Source organism: Physeter macrocephalus, chromosome 15, assembly GCF_002837175.3.
Source record: "Physeter macrocephalus isolate SW-GA chromosome 15, ASM283717v5, whole genome shotgun sequence".
Classification (NCBI taxonomy): Eukaryota; Metazoa; Chordata; class Mammalia; order Artiodactyla; family Physeteridae; genus Physeter; species Physeter macrocephalus.
This window is the reverse complement of record NC_041228.1, coordinates 45,480,227-45,500,200: the sequence shown is the minus strand read 5'-3', so window position 1 is coordinate 45,500,200 and position 19,974 is coordinate 45,480,227. Positions and strand designations below refer to the sequence as shown.

The 19,974-nt window shown below is 34.4% G+C and overlaps 1 protein-coding gene across 5 annotated transcripts in view; it reads left to right on the top strand.

Annotated features, from left to right (window-relative positions):
- Positions 1 to 2,072: 2,072 nt before the first annotated feature.
- OTUD6B (OTU deubiquitinase 6B) overlaps positions 2,073 to 19,974 on the top strand; it is a 41,434-nt gene continuing 23,532 nt past the window's right edge. For 2 of the 5 annotated variants that reach the window (XM_055091032.1, XM_055091031.1), the window contains exons 1-7: positions 2,095 to 2,219; positions 2,883 to 3,034; positions 5,406 to 5,486; positions 9,947 to 10,259; positions 12,350 to 12,411; positions 15,011 to 15,117; positions 15,900 to 15,950. In XM_055091032.1, the coding sequence (XP_054947007.1) occupies positions 2,138 to 2,219; positions 2,883 to 3,034; positions 5,406 to 5,486; positions 9,947 to 10,259; positions 12,350 to 12,411; positions 15,011 to 15,117; positions 15,900 to 15,950 (848 nt within the window). In that variant the 5' untranslated portion in view covers positions 2,095 to 2,137. Of the gene's footprint in view, positions 2,220 to 2,882; positions 3,035 to 5,405; positions 5,487 to 9,946; positions 10,260 to 12,349; positions 12,412 to 15,010; positions 15,118 to 15,899; positions 18,230 to 18,855; positions 18,942 to 19,974 lie in introns of those variants that run through there. The other 3 variants (XR_008619448.1, XM_055091030.1, XM_024115918.3) reach the window with 3 other exon arrangements.

Here is a 19,974-nt window from a genome sequence, read left to right as displayed (position 1 = left end):
AAATAGGACTATTTAACCAGTTTACGAGTGTGATGACTCATCAGTACCTGGGTCAATCTATCTTATGACAATTTTAATGCTTCCTTGTTGTTTTTCACCACTTCCTCTACAATCCAAACATTGGAATATGTGCTTTATTTTTATTTGTAACATCTCATTGTCAAATTTACTTACAATGATCTACTACTACGTGAAGCAGTAGGTATTGATTTTCTGTAGGCAAGATGCACATAAAACAAGGTTTTAATTCACGATCTCTCCAATGAGTAATTTAAAAATTTTCTTTTTACACTACCAGTATTAGCATTACAGACAAATTTGCTACTTTTCCCCCTTCTATATTTAAAAATAGGGAAAACAAAACTGTACTGACTGGTTTTCCCATTTTGCCAGATTCATATTTGGTATGCCTTTATTCTGCAGGTTCTGTGCACAGCGTCAAAGTCCTTTTATTTTATTTATGTTTAGCTTAAGAACATGAATATCTTTATCTACACTGCATGCTAAAAATAAAACAGGATTTATTTGCTCTATATATTGAACGTTTAGCATGCCTTTTCACAGTTTATAAACTGAAATTTTAGATCCAACTTACAAATTTTAGCATTTAGTTTTATAACTCTAACAATGTAACCTTAATGCTATTTAACTAATGCTTACCACTAATTTTTTCATACAATTGCCTCCTTTTAAGTTATTTTAATTCATGTTCTTTGCTGGCTGCAGTACATTATTCAGCAAATTTTTCAAGGATGGTACTTGAAAGATATACTTTCTCAACCCCTGCGTATCTGTGAATGTCTTCCAGTTGCCTTGGTACAGAAATAATTTGGCAGGGTATATAATTGGTTTAAAATTATTTTCCCTTAAAACTGTAGATATTGTTCTACTGTTTTCTGGCATTTACAGTTGCAAGAGACAAATCTGAGGTCAGCCTAACTTTGCCCCTTTATAAGTAACTTGCCTTCTCTGTCTGGGATACTTGTAGAATTTTTTATTTATGCTTCCAATTAAAAAATATTACCAGGATATGTCTGGGTGTTGCTTTCTTTTCATTAAATTTTAATGGTACCCTGTGAACTTTTTCAATTTGCAGATCTAGCTCCTTCTTCAACTCTGGACATTTTTCTTCAGTTAGTTCCATATAGTTTCAGCTTCATTTGCTTTGTCCTCTGTTTCAGGTATTCCTATTCTACGTAGATTTTATCTCCTGGGCAGGTGCTCTAGGTCTCTCTTCTTCTCTTTACTTGATTTCTTTTCTCTTTTTTTCTGCATGAAAATTTCTCTTGTTTTGCATTAACTCCAGTAATTCCATTTTGTGCCCTATGAGGCTTGCACATTTCTGTTATCTCTGTCAGCTTCCTGATACTTTTCAATCTCTCTGGCAATAGCCTCTTTATCATTGAGCATTAGGTCTTTAGGCTCCTGTGTGATATGATACTCAATCCTTACTACCTCATCTATTTCCACCGCCATATTCCAGAAGCGTTATTTTCTCAATTACTTAGTTGTCTTTCTTCCGAACTGCGGTATTACGACCTTGAAAATAATAAACAGAACTTAATTCCCTACTGCTTGATTGAATCAGCACAAAGATTCTCACTGATAATTATTCACGGTTTTATTGAAATGTTTTATTTTTCCTCTTACCTTTTGAATAGTACTTCTTAGCAATGGGACCAAAAGTGGTCCCACTAAAGTAGATGTTCCGAAGTACCGAACAAAACAAAACAAAGTCCAAAACAGTTCCCCTACGTCATCTCTGCCCGCCTCACGTCAGTGCCAATAGACTGGTGTGGCTTTATTGCTGAAGGGGCTGTAGCGCGGATCAATTGCAAGGCTGCAAACTTCAGCCTGATAAGCCAGACCCCAGCACGCCATCGCGCTCCACCCCCGCCCCGCCCCGCCCCGCCCCAACCTGCCGCATCAGCGCGGGTCACGAGAGTGCGCACGCGCAGCATCGGGTCCTTCTTCCTTCTCTCTCCGATGACTCAGCTTAGATCCGGTACCGCCTTGAAGGCGGGGCTGGATCCTAGCTGCGGCCAATGGCGCACGGGGTGAGGGTTGAAGGGTGGAAGGTGCTCCTAGCCGGTTGTGCTGGTTCCTTTCAGCAGCTGTGCTGGTTTACCTGGTCGTCATGGAGGCAGTCTTGACTGAGGAGCTTGATGAGGAGGAGCAGCTGGTGAGAAGGCATCGCAAAGAGAAGAAGGAGTTGCAAGGTGACGAGGGAATGGGAACCTAGAAGTTGCCAGGACCCAGGGAAGGGTGCGTGGCGGGTCGCTTCTGGGAAATCTTGAGGGGTTTCTGATCTGGATCCTCCTAGGCTTCTCCAAAGTAGCCAGTGGTCTTTTCCCTCCCGCCTTTCCAAGGTCCCTTAATCCCCCAGACCTTCAGAAGCTTCCTCTTCTCCGGTCCGCCGCGTTCCCCCTACCCCGCGCCGCCGCTCGGGTGTGGGTTTCTGAAAACACCGGGAAGCCACCGTCTTGGACCCAGACCCCTTTTCCTGTCTCCCCTTCCTGTTCCTGCCCTACTTGTCGACACTTGCCCTACTCTGTGCGTTTTGAAATATCTCACCTAAATTTTGAGGACTCGGAAGGGGTACTTGAAAGATTTAAAAATGTACTTTTTCTTTTTTAAGTTTTTCTTCCTCCCACACCAAACAAACTCACCGTTATGATAATAAATTTTTTCTTTTTTTTTTGAGGGGGTGTCTTAGTTTCATCTGGACCCTTCTCTGTAACTATCTGTTGTGTAATTACTCTTCTTGCTTTCATAATTATTTTTTCTATACTCTTCGCCGTTTACCGTCCCCTTATTGTTACTATTTCATATTTCTTCTTAATCCCTGGGTTTATGACTTAATGGTTTTGGTGGCTTTTCAGCCAAAATTCAGGGTATGAAGAATGCAGTCCCCAAGAATGACAAAAAGAGGAGGAAGCAACTTACTGAAGATGTTGCTAAGTTAGAAGCAGAAATGGAACAGAAACATAAAGAGGAGCTGGAGCAGTTGAAGCTGACTTCTAAGGAGAGTAAAGTAGGTGAAGTAATGTTTCTCTTTGTCTACCTTTGAAAGCAACTGCCACTTCTATTACGCTGTTTATTATATAAAATCATAAAATCGGAGGGAAAGAAGTCACTTAGTCACGCTCATGCCATCACCTTTCATTGATATTTTTCCAACCAGGTTTACACGGTAGTGTTTTTTAAGGCAGGCCAGCAAAGAAAAGTCCACTATCTTAACTATTGTCCCAAAGGTGAACAGATTGATAAAATGGACTAAAGGAAGCTTTACCAAATGAAAGTTGGAAGACCAGTCTCCTAGTCTCAGAATTGCCATTAAATAGGATTGTAACCTGGACAAATTTACTTAATCTTCTTGAGCATAAGTTCTTCACATATCATATGATACAAATACTACTGCTGTTTAAGCACAAGATTTTTTTTAAGAAATGGGATAACAAATGTGAAATCATTTTTTAAGTTAAAAGTGCTTTATGAACAAGTTGTAATAAGTGGAAATTTACTGACGTTTCTTGGGTAAATTGTAGCATGTTAACTGTCATCATTTTAGCTAATATTTATTTCATCATTGTAGCCATACACAATGTGTTGTATGCCACACACTTTGTTTAACATATTACATTAATTTTCTCATAATTCTCATAATAACACACTATGAAGTATTACCTCTGAAGTAAGTGTAGATAATCCCATTTTTCAAATGGGAAACAGACTCAGAGAGATTTAAAACTTTGTTCTAAATTTATAACAGCCATTGAGTACCAAAGCCTGAATTCAAAATGAGAGCTGTCTTACTCCAGAATGTGAATACTGAATTCTGTTATAATTTTATCTAGAGTGGTAGCTTATTGCATGGGTTTTTAGATACCAAAGATCATAGACTCCGTAACCTCACTCTCATTGTTGATAGTTAGAAAGTTCTTATGTCTATGCAAAATTTTATCTACCATAAATAAATTTTATTTTATTTGGTTCATTTTTGGTCTGCTGTTGACAGGGAAAACAGCTTGTCTGTACTGATTTACAGTTATTGTATTAAAATATAGTTTTATTTTTTTTAACTTTTTTTTCAAGAGCCTGGCTTTCCGTGCCTTTTATTTCCAAGTAACAAGGCATGATGCTCTAGGTGTTTGTGTTGTTATAATCATGGTATTCCTAATTGTCTCCCTATCTTTTCTATTTGTTATAATCATGGTATTCCTAATTGTCTCCCTATCTTTTCTATTTGTTATAATCATGGTATTCCTAATTGTCTCCCTATCTTTTCTATTAGTGAGATAGTTTTGTTTGCTCTCTCAGGCCTTTCAATTTTGAGATTTCTTTCCTAGGTTTCCAAGGACAAAAATGTTTAATTTGTTAAGCTACATATTGTCCAACTGTTAAAATACAAACTCATTTTACTTTATCTTTTTTTTCCTTAAACTGAAGCCTGTTTTCTTTCTGAATGTCACCTGAATTCTTTTGTCACTGCTTTCTCTTTTTTTTCCAGATGCTTTTTTGTATCTTGCCTGTTGTCAGTATGGCAGTTTGTAAAATTAGCACATTCCTCTGAAAAATATAAGAATCCTAATTTCACTAAAGTTGATAACTGGTCTTTGAAGTCTTAATCTGATTTTGATATTTTGATCATTTGGTCCATAGCCTTAGGGACTGCTGACTCTGGTATTAGAGGCCTTGATATGTTTCATGTATGTGTCATACTAAAAACTAGCTTAACTTATACTTGTGGTAATAAAATACTAGCTACTAATCCTGATAGTTGTAAGTCTAGCATTTTATTCTTTAGCAAACACATAACAGCCATTTGGTGATTAAGATTAGTTGTAATATCTTAACAATAATTATAAATTAAATTTTCTACCTAAAAGTTTTTCAGTTTGTAGATGGGAAAGGATAGAAAAATCTCAACTTCCTACTAGGGTCAAGAAGCAGTGCTCCTCAGGTTCTGGCTAATTAAGATAGAGAAAAGCCTTTGCCACCACATTTGAGATTATGAAAGTAGTAATGACAGAACCTTACATATTCTATAAGTATAACATTTAGAGAAGGGAAGGGTGGAATGCTGAATACGTTGTGGCCCTTATAGAAAGTATTTAGATGAATGGAGTAGGCATTCTAAGAAGGAAGGAAACCATGCAGGAATGAGCATTGTCTTTGAAGAGCTATAAGGAAAGTTCTTGGGAATCTGACAATTCTCCCTTAAATACAGAGAAAGTAGACAGAACCATGTCTCATTTAGTATTGTATCTAGTGCTGTTATTCAAATTTGAATTGTGAGATGACACATGTTTGTGACTTTCGATAATAATTTAATAATCTAATACTTTGAATAATAACTTAAAGGTATTTTTCATTAACTTGTTAATGTTTTTTGTTTCCCTCAGATAGATTCTGTTGCTGTCAATATTTCAAACTTGGTTCTTGAGAATCAGCCGTTTCGGATATCAAAAGCACAAAAGAGACGGGTATGAAAGTCACCTAGTATTTGTTAGTGCTGTGTGTGTAATACTATGTTAGGTGTTGTATTGGAAGTGAATAGAAAAAAAAATGGAGTTCCTTGCCAAAGGACCTGAACTAACATTTATTAGGCTTTAGATTATATGAAATCTCATTTAGTCCCGACAGTAATCCTGTGAAGTAGGATTTCTTATCCCCATTTTATAGAGAAGAAAATAGCCCTGAAGCAGTATAAAATAACATGTCCAATTTGCAGTTCTCATAGGAGGGTGGGGCTAGGAAAGGGAGTGTGCAAAGGATATTTTTTACAAATATATTATTCCAGACTTAATAATTCAGAATTTGAAGAGTGTGAGCCCAGGTGATACTGATGTATAGCTTTGGTTAAACACTATCGTATTAAGTGGTAAAAGAAGAATTTGAATCTAGGAGTTAAGCAAGATATAAAAATATCAGAATTATGTAGTTATGTGTGTATTGGTTAGTTGTGATGAAAATTCAGAGAAGGAAAAACTAAGTGTTAAATAGTTGATATTTAAGGAAATATAGTTATTTAGTTAGGATATTTAAAGTCAGTGAAACAGCATGCACAAAAACAAATATGGGAATGAAATTTTACATCATCAAAGAGCTGTAAGGAAACTGATTTATTGGACATAATTAAGTTTATGATATCAAAATTATGGGCGTGAGATTAGATAAGTAAGGGCTTTTCACTTTGAAAAAGAACAAGGGATTTAAATCCAATCTTTCTTTCCCAAATATTGTTTTATTAACACTTGATGTTTTCTAGGATTTAAACGTTTAAACTAGCTTTGCATCTTATAATTTAGTAGTACATAATTTAATAGAGCATGGAATTTGGTGTCAGTCAGATGGAGGTTTTAATCCCATTGTGGTGGCTTTGGGTAAGATTCTTAACCTTTTTAAGCCTCAGTTTCACATGTATAGAATGGGGGAAAATAATACCTACTTCATAGAGTTATTGTGAATATTAAATAATTTACTGTTTCCAAAGCCCTAAAACAAGGCCTGGAGAACTACTGGGTCAACAAATGATAGTATTGTTCACTGTGTTAAGTACTGCATAGTACACCTCTTAAGAAATTCAACCTAAGACAAGTTTTTTTGTTTGTTTGCTTGAAAGTTGCTTAAGTTGCAAATTGTCAAACATTTCTCATACTATTGTAAAATTTTGTTCTTGAGTAATTATTATAATTGTGAGTTTCATAGACTGATGAAATTTAGGTTTCATGGTATTTTGGAGGTTATTTAGCTCACCAACTCTATACTTATGATATGTATTCTGTTATAGCCTTATTATTGTCATCTATTTTCTTTAGATCAAAAGTGAAGGGCAGCAGTTTTGCTTGGCAGAAACATAACAAAATATTTGTTGGAGTTGCCTCTACTTAGTAATTGCTATATCTTAGAGTAGCAACTATTTAATTCTGGCAAACATGACACAACTCTTTCCTGTCTTTATCAACACTTGTTCACCCTACCTGGTCCCTTAGGCAACAAAACAAACTAATTCCCTTACATTTCTCAAACATTTTGTTACCTTTCTCCTAAAATATTGCATAGCTGAAATGCATACCTTTTCCAGCTATACTCTCAAAAAATATAGTATCTTTTATAGTCAGCTGCTTGGCAACACTTCTCTGCTGAGTCAATACTTGGCAGAGAAAACACCCTATAAGTAATGCCCAAAGTTTCTTATTGCTTTTTTATATTAATAGGATTTTGGGACAGAAAACACTGGAAGTTTATAGTATTTAAGAAAATGGAACCTGAAGACAGGGTAGATAATTGGGTATTAGACTTATGCCAAACCACTTTTTTTTTTCCCCAGAGGCACCAAGGAATAAAAAGTCAGTTAACTAATGATGTCATCTTTGCGAGAGATACAACTCTCTGGTAGAAAAACATGGCAAAACTTTATGAAGATTTATTATTGGAATATTGTAGAGCAAATCCCGTATTTTCAATCTAGAAAAGCATAGGGAGTATTTTATTTACTTCAAAGAACTTCAGTGAAAACTTATTGGTATGGTGGAAAGAGCCCAAAGTAGAACTTAGAAGAACTGGGTTCCAAAAATATGAAATTTGAGAGCTCGAATGAGATCTAGTTCAATTTCTTCATTTTATAAATGAGAAAGCTGAGGCCCAGGTTGTCTTAGTGCCATGCTGAAAGTTTAAAACAACCCCTGCACTAGTACCCAGCTCTTAAGATTTCTCTTCAGAGTTGTTTTTTCTGTATTACTATACTATTACTACATGACTCTAGTTTTACTGACAGTGTATTTATGATTTATGTGCTATTTTCATCATACATACATTTTCATTAGAATTTATTGGTGCCATTCTACCTCCAGGACTAGGGTTGTAGAAAGGAAAGTGCCTCATGCCACTGGAAAAAACTGCGTGGTTGGGAAAACAATCCAATGTGTTTCCCACCTAGTGCCCTGAAAAGGAAATACAATTGCTATGTAATATTGAAGCAGAGCATGAGGGAAAAAATGAAATGATTGGATTAGTATTTTAGAGGCTTAAATTAAGGTTTTACAGATAGTATAAAGTTCCACTCTTCCAGTAACTAGTACCTGACGTCATTAACTCCAGCTCCCATCTACTCCAGCTTTTATTCTGATTCAGGTGCCTGGATAGAAGGAGCTCTCTGTGTTGTCCTTGGTCCCTGCTCTGCTTCTAACCAGCTGTATGGCCTTTGGAAATCTTTCTGCGTGCTGTTTCCTCAGAAGAGGAAAATGAGGGGTTTTGGATTAGATGATATTCAAGGTGCTCATCCTTCCTCTCCCCTCTGAAAATGTTTTTTATAGTCTTTTAGAAAGTAATAGTGCCATCTTGTGTTTTAAGATTTTATGCCACTGTGATCCACAATTGTAGGTATGCAGTGAAATAAATTGTTTCATGGTATTTCTGGCATGGTTGGAGTTGGGAAGAAAAAGCAAATAGGTTTATGTTTTATTAAGATAATACTGCTTTTGATTCAGGTAACTTAGAAATCACTTTAGGTTTATCTGGCACGGCACATAACAGGCATGTAGTAGAAGCAGGTGGCATTAAGTGAAATTGAAATTTGCCTTTCCATTCACATCTTCTGTCCTAAGGAAAGGTTAGAGCTGGGGACATAAAAATCTTTACCTTTTCCTTCTTTTTGTTGGTTTATCTAAATCCTTCACTGTAGTTTGCTACCAATATCAAGATTTATATTGATAGAATGTAGTTTAACTATTTTTATTCTCTTAAATTGAAAAGCACTTGCTCCCAGTATACAAGTAAAACATACCATAGAGAGTTAGAAAGATGTTCACACATACACATGCAGGCACACACACAAAGCAAAATAAAACTTATTTTGTAATCCTACCATCCAGAGAAAAGCACTGTAAATATTTTGTGGATCTCCTTCTAGTGTTGTTGTTTTTTAAACTATGTATGCATAGACTTAATATATATTAACTATATACCATCTTTTTTGCTCCCCAACCTCATCTCTTGACACTTTTCTCTGGTACTCTAGATATATGAACTGTGTTCAACTGTGAAACATGTAGTGCTTTCTGTCTTTTGATCCTTGCTATTCCAAGTGTCAGGAGTTTTTTCTCTTTTTTCCCAACCTTCCCACTCTACTTCTTATCCACGCTTCATGTCACGAATCTCTCATTACCCTCTCCCCATCCCATTATAACATTTGAATAAGGAAAGCAAGTTGCAGAGTGTAATGTATGATAGGACTTTTGTTAAAATACTGTTTTCTGTACATTTGCTATGAGTAAAAAAATCTAGAAGGTTACACATCAGACCTCTAGAGCAAGCACTGGGATTGGCAGGGGAACTTTAGATTATCTGTAATATTTTAACTTTTTTATAGAGAAGAATGTTTTTATCTGTTACTTTAGTTAAATGTGTGTGTGTTTGTATGTACACATTTTTTTTTTTTTTAAAGCTGGATAAATAGAGTTCCTATACCCTTCTAAAGACCTTAGACATTTAATGCCTCGCTGGTGAGCTGGTGATTTAGCACATTAAGACCTCACTGGTGGAGTGATAAGTTAAGAAGTTTGGATTAGCTTGGACTTAAGTATGACTATGATGTTGCTTTAAGGCCTAGGACAACTCAGTCCTAATATAGTACTTTGAAATCAGTAAGTAACGTTTTTAGATACTTGGCATGTAGTTTTTAAATAGACTTCAAAGAAAAATTTGAGGGCTTTCTTTTGTCCTAGTACAGAGCTAGGGCCGTACACACAGATAAGAAATAATATTTGCCTTTAAAGGAGTTCACAATATAGAAAATTCTACAAGTGATTAGATCGTCAATATGATAATGCTTGTGGGAGAAGGGAGAAAAATGTTTTTGAGAATCTTATATATCATCCCCATAATAAATGTAAATTAGTCCTAATTATTAGGAATTAACTTTCCTACACTGTCCTCTTCATAGGACAAAAAAGCTGCACTGGAAAAGGAGCGGGAAGAAAGGATAGCTGAAGCTGAAATTGAAAACTTAACTGGAGCTAGACATGTAGAAAGTGAAAAACTTGCTCAAATATTGGCAGCTAGACAGTTGGAAATTAAACAGATTCCATCTGATGGCCACTGTATGTATAGAGCCATTGAAGATCAACTGAAAGAACAGGACTACAGTCTGACTGTGGCTGCTTTAAGATGTCAGACTGCTGACTATATGCAAAGCCACGTGGAAGACTTTCTGCCATTTTTAACAAACCCTAATACAGGAGATATGTATACTTCAGGTAATTTATTTTTCTTTACTATGTCTTGTTGTGGTTGTGGTGGTTGTTAAATAAAGTGCTTCCTGGAACTGATAATAAGAATAACCTGAATGGTCCTTATGGGGGAAAAAAATCTCAACATTTAGGCAAAATTATTTTCTATAACTTTAATAGATACTAGCACATTTTGCTTTATTAAGATCTTTTAAGTACTTAACTATTTTGTAGTTAAAATATATTAATCTTTTATATAAGATAGGAATAGGATTCATTATTACTATCTTTAAAAGTGTGTTAATAAGTTCTATTTCACAAAGTTATGCTTTGACTAGTCTCTGGAAGTATAGGGCCTGAAAACCACCAGTATAGAATGATTAGGAAAACTAATTCCTCCTTTTATCCTGTAGTTTCGGAGATTTAATTTTATTCTCAATAAGCCATAATATTCAGGCAAAATATGACTTTGCAAAACCAAAAACAGATGAGTTAATAACCTGCCTTATTATTCTCTATAATACCTTTGATAGTTGGGAAGGTAAAAAAATGTACAACTAGCAAATAAAGGAGAGAGCAAGTGAAAATCTGAAAAAGTTTCTTAGAGAAAGGGGAGTAAGGGAGAAAGTTAGTCCTTGAGATAAGACAGCAGGTGTGTCAGTATCCACTGGGAGCAAGTCATATGGCCAGGATGTATTGAAGAGGGAGGGGATGGTTAAGGTTGACTTGTTTAATGGAGTCCCCAACTGCTAGTTGTAGGGCAGTGGAGAGGAGGTGGCAACTCAGCATGGTGAATCAGAGAAAAAGGCAAAGGACTTAATTACCTTCATTCCTTTAGACAATATTTATTGAAGGCCACAGTGTGGCAAGAACTACTCTAGGCACTGTTCTGAGCACTGGATATGAGACAGTGAATGAGACAGATACACTGGACATATTTTCTCCTAGATGCCCATAATTCTTTCCCCTTCCTCTAAACAGGAAGTTAGAGGTGTTAGTTTTCCATTTTAACTTTCTGTATAAAAGTGTGTATGCTCAAGATATGCCATTAAACTCTGCAATTAGGTCTTTTATGTCCTCTCAGGACTGATCTAGGAAGACCTTTCTTTGACTAGAACTGATACTGATACAAATAAAGTAAATGTTTCCAAAATATGTGAAGGCACTATTTGATGCTATCACTGGGAAAGGAGTTTCAACTCATTTTACTTTTACTATGATTCTCTTCTCACATTTCTTACAGTGTCTTATAGTGACCTGATATTATAAAGGATGCATTTTTTAGTCTTTCAGCATATTCTTTCAGGTGCAGATTTGGACTTTAAAATGTGAATATGGTGGCAATTTTGGGGTCATTGCTTGGGTCAAGAGAGAGGTAGGCTTATAATGTAACTGAGGTCACAGGGCCTTAGGTTGAGGGAGAGAAGCAGAGATGAATTGCTTTGCTCTTCGATGGAAAGTTTGAGTGAATTAAGTTTGGATTGGGAAATGGATTAAATTCTGGAGAATATAGGTAGAGAGGAGGAAGTTCATAACTTGGGCAGTTTCATCAGAAATTGTGGGAGGTATAAAAGGGATCTAACATGAGTTCTAAAAATTATTAAGTGCTATATTCTGATCTATTTTCTACAGAAGAGTTTGGAAAGTACTGTGATGATATCATAAACATTAGATCGTCAATATGATAATGCTTGTGGGAGAAGGGAGAAAAATGTTTTTGAGAATCTTATATATCATCCCCATAATAAATGTAAATTAGTCCTAATTATTAGGAATTAACTTTCCTACACTGTCCTCTTCATAGGACAAAAAAGCTGCACTGGAAAAGGAGCGGGAAGAAAGGATAGCTGAAGCTGAAATTGAAAACTTAACTGGAGCTAGACATGTAGAAAGTGAAAAACTTGCTCAAATATTAGCAGCTAGGCAGTTGGAAATTAAACAGATTTCATCTGATGGCCACTGTATGTACAGAGCCATCGAAGATCAACTGAAAGAACAGGACTGCAGTTTGACTGTGGCTGCCTTAAGATGTCAGACTGCTGACTATATGCAAAGCCACGGATCTAACTTTCTGCCATTTTTAACAAATCCTAATACAGGGGATATGTAAACTTCAGAAGAGTTTGGAAAGTACTGTGATGATATCATAAACACCGCTGCATGGGGAGGTCAGCTTGAGGTAAGTTTGTTATTATTCATAGTGGCATTGTTAAATTATTTTAAAAAAATCCCTTCTGTAGTTTTCAGACATAGTTTTCAGATGATCCAAACTTCCCTTTCAAGATTCCTTTTCTTTATATATTTGCTGTTTCTCTACTGATGAAGCATTGAAAAAGGGAGTTAATATTCTTAGGCCTTTAATTTAAGTATGTACCTTTGGGAACTGAAGCACTATTTCATTTTAAATAGCCCAGTGTTTGATCATTGTGTTGGTGAGGCTATTGTTGCATCTGCGTATTTCCATTTGTGATATTGCTACTGGCCATATATTTGAATTTATGGACCTATGAAAGTGAAGATTTTACTTAAGTACGGTAAAATTTACCCAAGTGGCTCAACTGATGAAAATCACTATTGGAAAAGTAACATCTCTTACATCAGAAATAGAAAACAATATTTTAATGTGAGAATACACGTCAAATCCTCCCACAATACATCAATTACAATTGTGTCTTGAGTTCCTAGTTGATACTGACTGACTTGAAAGCAGTATTTGATGCATTAAAATTCACTTGTAAGAAAACAATATATTTAGTCACTTGTAGGGAGTTAATCACGATTTTTTTAAGCTATAATTATTTATCTTACAGTTAACTTTGTTTCATTAAAGCAAAATAAAACACTAAGTGGTCCAAGTGGTGATAAGATAGCCTGGGGTATTAGAAGTCAGGGAGTAAGAGGGAAAGACTTGGGGCTAGGTCGTGGTTTTTCCTTGTACTTCTCAGTTTTGTGACTTTGGGGGAGTCAGCCAACCTCCTGAGCTCCATTTTCCATATTGAATGGGGATAATAAAACCCCTATGTGTATATGGTAGGCCATTTGTGGATATTAAATAAGGCAAAGAGTATATGCCTAGAAGTTTGTAAGCTTAAGTGCCAGATAGATGAATCTAGCAGTATAATTAATATTATTGTGTAATTATGATTAGTCATCTTAAATAGTTTGTGGCTCTGACTGTTTCACTTCAAGAACTATGTTGTTTGGAGATATGACATAATTGCTTCTTCGAAGTCTTTTTCTTAGCAGTGCTATATTTGTACCTCTTCTGAGCCACCAGAGGGAACTGTGTCCACTTGTTTTGTATGCCTCTCCTGGGTCTCTGAAACTCGGGAAGGTTAGCTTTGTGACTACATTAGGAGTAATTAAAGATGCTTGAACTTTTTAATAAGAATCTCAAATTAATTTGAGTTCTAGAGACCTAAGTGACTCTTTTTAAATTGAGAAAAACCTTTTAAAACATCTTTTGAGGGACATTTTCTTATAAATTGTTTGTGAATTCATTTGAAATAAGAGTTGCTGTTTTCACAGTGGGGTAAATTTAAATTATTAAAGAGAAATTCTTTGTATGATTTCTGAAGACTTAGATGGGATAAGATTTCCAGAGCTTGTTTTGCACCCTCCATTCCATGCTAGCTTTTAAAAAATGTTATTTTAGGTATAAGAAAAAAGTGCCCCAAAGGAATATTTTACGAGATGGAACATGGGATTAAATTTGCCTCTGAGTAGCACAGAACCTTTTCCATATTCTTGAATTAACTTCTTACCTTCGTTTAAAATTTCCTGAAAGGTCCATGTTCTGTTATAATGGGGCAAATAAACAAATCAGGGCATTATGACTGAAAACTGTTAAATGATTAATTTGTTTATGAGCTTGAGCTCTAGAGTCAGACTTCTCAGTTCAGTTGCAAGTCATTTTGTTTCCTTGTGCTTGACTTCTCTTAACCTTTCTCTACCTGTAATTATAGTCTTTAAAATGTATAACGGTAGTACCTATCCTGTAAGGTTGTTGTGAGGATTGAATGAATTAATACACATAAAGCACTTAGAGTGCTTGGTCAAAGTCTAAAAAAATGTTACTACCAATATACATTATTAACTATTATTCATCCAACTTTAAGCTCTAATTTTATATCATGTGGCATGAACTTTAAATTGTATGTTAATCAGTTGGAAATTCCATGAAAGGATAGTACAGTTCATAACCTAACTCATTCTACTCATGCCTTGAAAATTATAGAGCAGTTGTTCTCAACATTAGTACAATAGAGTCATCTGAAAAGCTTTTAAAAAATAAACCTCCTATTCTTTCCTGTTTCCTCTGTCCTTCCCCCAGCCCCTCTCAACTGTAATTGATTTGATCTGGTGCCTGAGTAACAGTATTTTAAAAAATCCTTTATTATGGAAATTTTCAAGGCATATTCAAAAGTAGAGAGACTAGCATAATGAACTCAATTTACTCATCCCCTTGCTTCATTAACTATGGCATAGATATTTCCAAAAAGCTGTTGTACATCCAGGGCTTGAAACTTATGCATTTGATTTAGTAAACATTATATTTATTTGATTTTTAACAAATATTTATTAAGTGCCCACTATGTGCCAGGCTCTTGGTGTACATTAAGGAAAAAGAGTAGATCCCTGCTCTGACTGGTTGCCCTATTCATGCATAAATTCAGTAGTTTGTGATTTGAATAAGATTTACCTCTTTATTTCCCTTACTAATATATATATATTTTTTTGTTTGTTTGTTTTTTGGTTTTACATTTTCTCTTTTGTAGCTAAGAGCCCTGTCTCACATTTTACGAACACCAATAGAGATAATACAGGCAGATTCTCCTCCTCTTGTAGTTGGTGAAGAATATCCAAAAAGCCCATTAATACTTGTGTAAGTACCTAGAAATTCCTACTGTTAATACTTTTCATGATTAAGCCAAAAAGGATTATGAAAAAATTTTAAGTTATATATGTTGATTAATTGAAACAAGTCCATCTTCAGCAGCATTAATTATGCTTATTTTATGTAAAAGGCAATTACAGAATTAGAAAGCATTGTCAAAATATGTGATTTAGATAATTGTTTAAACCTCTAGTGATTTAATCTTGTATATGAGTTAAGAATAAAGTCATTTCTAAAGGTTACAAAATTTTAGGATTAGTTCTCATGTTGTTCTGGTTTGACAGTAATGCTAAAAGTTCCAACAGGTGTAAAAGCTGAAATACATTCATGTTGCCTGATTGTTTATTCCTTAGATATTTTTTTCTTCATATTATAAAAACATGTTACATAATTGAGAGTTCTCTGAAACAGCATGGAGAGTTTGCCATTGGCTTTAGTGTTCATTAGCTAAGCCTACTAAGGTAGTCATTGATGGCTTGGGTTTAGGTAATAATTTAAGCTTGTTGAGCACTCAGCATCTCAATTTTTCCTTTTTCACTCCAATGATTGTGTTTTACCTGACAAACTCAGCAGACAGAGTTATTGAACGAGATCTTACTGACTGCTGATGCTTTTCAAATGGTGTTGAACTTTTAAGTAATGAAGTCTATTGAATGATACCCTGTGAAGTGATTAATTCAAAGTACTTGGTTTTATATACATAATAAACATTTATATACAGTGAATTGAATTACTTTTATCTAAATTACTTATTTCTCCTTTTATTTCAGTTATATGAGACATGCATATGGCTTAGGAGAACACTACAATTCTGTTAAACGGTTGGTGAACACAGCTAGTGAAAATTGCAGCTAGTCTATAAAATGTTGCTGTTATGTTTTAGTACAGTGTGCTGATCTGAGTATTAATACCAAGTGTTGGATTGTTCTAAATGTTTCTGAAAAAAACAACTACCTTAAATCAGTTTTATGGCAAAGCTACTAACAGCTTTTTAAAAAATGTGTCAAAGATAAACTTTCACCAATGTCCCCTTAGTGGTGTTTTAAAAACACTTGTAAGTCCCTTTTGGAGAACATCATTTATAGAACAAGATGGTACCGTTTGCTGATATTTTTATTAAATATAGGATCCTGAACATTCTGTTCTGTGTTGAAATAGTTAAAAAAAATTTTTTCTCCCTATTACTGAAAGCTTTCGGTAACCGTGTCAGTGTAATTTTTCTTGAAGAAGTGAAATGACTCAGTCTCTTTGACATTGCAGTAATGTGGTGATGGTGATAGAAAATTTAATGAATGTTTATAAATGAACGTGATTGCAGTAACTTTGGTGTTGATGGGATTAATGCTCTGACGCTTTTTATATAACCCCATCAAAGTGCAGCTAAGAAGCTTGCTTTAATAAAGAATTTAAAAATATTTATTGAGATGGGAATCAGTTGTTATGTTTTAAGAAATGAGACAAATTCATAGGTAAATATGTTTCCAATCAGATTTAAACCTCTAAAGAAGTACAGATGTCTTTTATTTGTATATAACTTAAAAAGACTCAGCAGATTATTGCCTTTCTAATTCATTTGCTATTCCTTTCTGTTTCTTAACTTCAGAATGGTTGTACCATCATTTCTTGATTATCTTCTGAACTATAAATTTTTATATTCTTTGTTGTGTTTTCTCCATCACTACTCAGCTGCTTTGCTTTCCTTGCAGTCTTTTCCACTAAGAAATAGTTTTTAGTCTCTCTTATTCTTTAACTTGTGAAAATTGAAGGAGTAACAATATAAAAGGGTCCAAGGCCAAATTTACTTCAAATTCTTCCTCTTTTAAAATTTGTCTTACAAGATCTCTCCCTTTGCTTCATTCTCTAGGATTAGAGAATGCCTTTGTTAACTTGTTATTTTGTTAGCCTTATTAATGTCACCTTTCCTCAAATATTTGAGAATATTTGTCTCAAGTATTTGGGCATTTTTTATGTGGCTGAAAGCCACTGTTGAGCCAAGACTGTATAATAAAATCAGTACAATACTTTTCAGTTGAATGATTTGTCTAGCTCAGATTTTAGGTTACTTGTAACAATATTCTAAGAAGATAGTACCCATATGTACAAATGTGTCTGATAATTTGTTATGTAAGGGGGTATTATAAAAATGAGACCTTTCTGGTTTGATCTGTTTTTCTCAAATAAGAAAATAACTAGTAAGATTTTGCATCAAGTTTATAAAATTTGAATTTTTTCTCCATGAATGCAACTAATTTTTATAAGTAAATATTGGGTTTTATAATATTAAAAACAGGGTATCAGTATCACATGTCCAGCAGGTGACTGTGTGGGAACGTGGCAGGAGCTGTTGTGGTCATCTAGAGCAAATAAGTACTACATGAAGGTATTCAACTGCCAAAGATTAAAACCATTCTGCTTGCCAAACAAAATATATTCTGAAGGCTGCTTGCTTTGTAATCCTTGATCTGAATTTTTTTGGTGGTCTGAAATTTATAAAAGAATGAAATTGTAAAATAATAAGCAGCTTGGCTTTATTTTGAAGTGATCTGTTACTTTAAAAGAGAAGCATTAAGAAGTAATAAAACAAGATACAAAGAAATCTAGTTATTATAAATTCCATCTGTATTTAAAGTATTCTAAAATAACTTATTGGTAGCTATTTTTTTTCTAGCAGGATGAGTAGAATTTTCTTGATTGTAGATATATTTTTTAATTTTTATTATTTTTTATTTTTTAAATGGCCAATATGGTAATGAACAGGATTTGTATGGTCAGCTTCTCTTCTTTCTTAAAACTTGAGATAAAAATTATTTTAGCTGTAACCTAAATACTAAAATTAAAGTCTTTTAAAAATGGCAGATGTTAACTTAATAGCAGCATATACTAATTTAATTTGCTGTATGATGCTGGTCTCTTAGGGAAGTTTGATAAGCTTTCTTTTGTCCTAACTCAGAAAAGTATATGTTTGAGTTCTGGAATATGTCTTTAGCCAAGAACTTTATCCACTTAAATATGTTTTTTAACATATATAAAGCAAAAAAGAATGTTTGTAACTATAGTGAGCAATAAAATTTTGTTCATATTATCTGATGTTTGCTAAAAGAAAAATAAAAGATGAAAGAATTAAATCAACATTTGTTCAAATTGTTATTCTTTAATAATTTTAGAATTTAGAAGTAGAGAAAACTTTTGTTTTAGAATTTTATTCAGCCTTTATTTTGTCCTCATATATAATTGAAAATAATAGTCACAGATTCTAATATTTATAACATTTTTATTATTTTATTATTTTAAAATAATAAAAGGCAAATTAATTAGAAAAATATCTAAAACTCTTGGGTGTTAAAGAAGAAAAGAAAAATGAATAAACATTTGTGTGTAAGAATATGAAGCAGTAAGAAGGAAATCTGTGCAAATCAGTGCTGCCACGTATTTGTTAATACATTGTCTTGGTATAGGTTGTCATGAACTAGCTGAAGGACAGTTTTTTTCTGAAAATTTAGTTTGTAATTTCATACTGTTTTTCCTTTTACTGAACAAATGAGAGAGAGATGTTTCTTCATGTCCGTGTGTTTTTATATACATTGATTCTTCTAAGTCTTGTTTGAAATATATCTTTCTCTATCTTACGGAAAAAGTAGAACTCACAGGGTTTCTAATTCATTTTTTAAAGTAAGTTTTAGAAACATCAGTTCTTGTTCTTTACCCCATCTTGTTCCCTCCTGTAAGGCCTTTGAACTGACATTCGGAGTTTGGGTGCAACCTGCTTCACCTAGCTTACTGTCCTGGTCTCAGCTTAAATAGCACCAACCTAGGTAAGCTCCCCAGAGTTCTCCTACCTGGGCTGGGTTAGGTACCCCACTTGATGCATGTTGCTTTCTAGTAACTATACACTTATAATTAGTTATTTACATTTAGTTGTTTATTATTATTGTTGTTGTTATTATTTCCACTTAGTCTTTAAGTACTTAGAAACAAAGACTTGCTGATTACTATTAAAATATCTAGCACATTGCTTGGCCTATATATTAAGTGCTTAATGTTTGTTGATAGTTGTAAGATCAGCTGAGAGGATAGGATATGACTCTGAGGAGTTTCATTAGGCTAATGGGCCGTTAGGAATAGAACAAGATAGTGACTTAGAATTCTGCTTGCTCACAGAAGGGCTGCTTTCTAATTTATATTACCCTTGGATGAATTCTTAAGTCTTCCAGTTAGTTGAAAGGAAGAATGGAACCCAAGAGAGCTTTCTTTTTTCTTAATTTCTGGTAGTGTGTTACAGTTAATTTACCTTCATGTGTCAATTAGGACAATTTGATTTTAATGAATCTAAAAAATATAATGGTCCTCTAAAATAAGTATATAGACCAAAAAAAAAGAAAAGAAAACCTTGGTTAATATACTGACCAAGAAGAAGTTTACAGTTGTCTTATTTCAGTGTAATCCGGATGACTAGTATACCTTACTGAAACAAATTACTGCATTTGTACAAGCCTGCTGAATTTATTATTTTTCTGAACAGGAATGACTTATAATCTTTCTCCTGATTTTGCTTAAAATACCAACCCCTGCCTTCTGTAAGGACTAAATAAGTCCACTTATATAAATAATTTAGTACACTGCCTGACACAGTAAATTCTCAGTAAAGGTAGTTATGTTTTCTTTTGTACAGCTTCACGTAGACATTTAAATCAAGATCTTCACCTTTTTTTTTTTTTTTTTTTTTTTTTGGTACGCGGGCCTCTCACTGTTGTGGCCTCTCCCATTGCAGAGCACAGGCTCTGGACGCGCAGGCTCAGCGGCCATGGCTCACGGGCCTAGCCGCTCCGCGGCATGTGGGATCTTCCC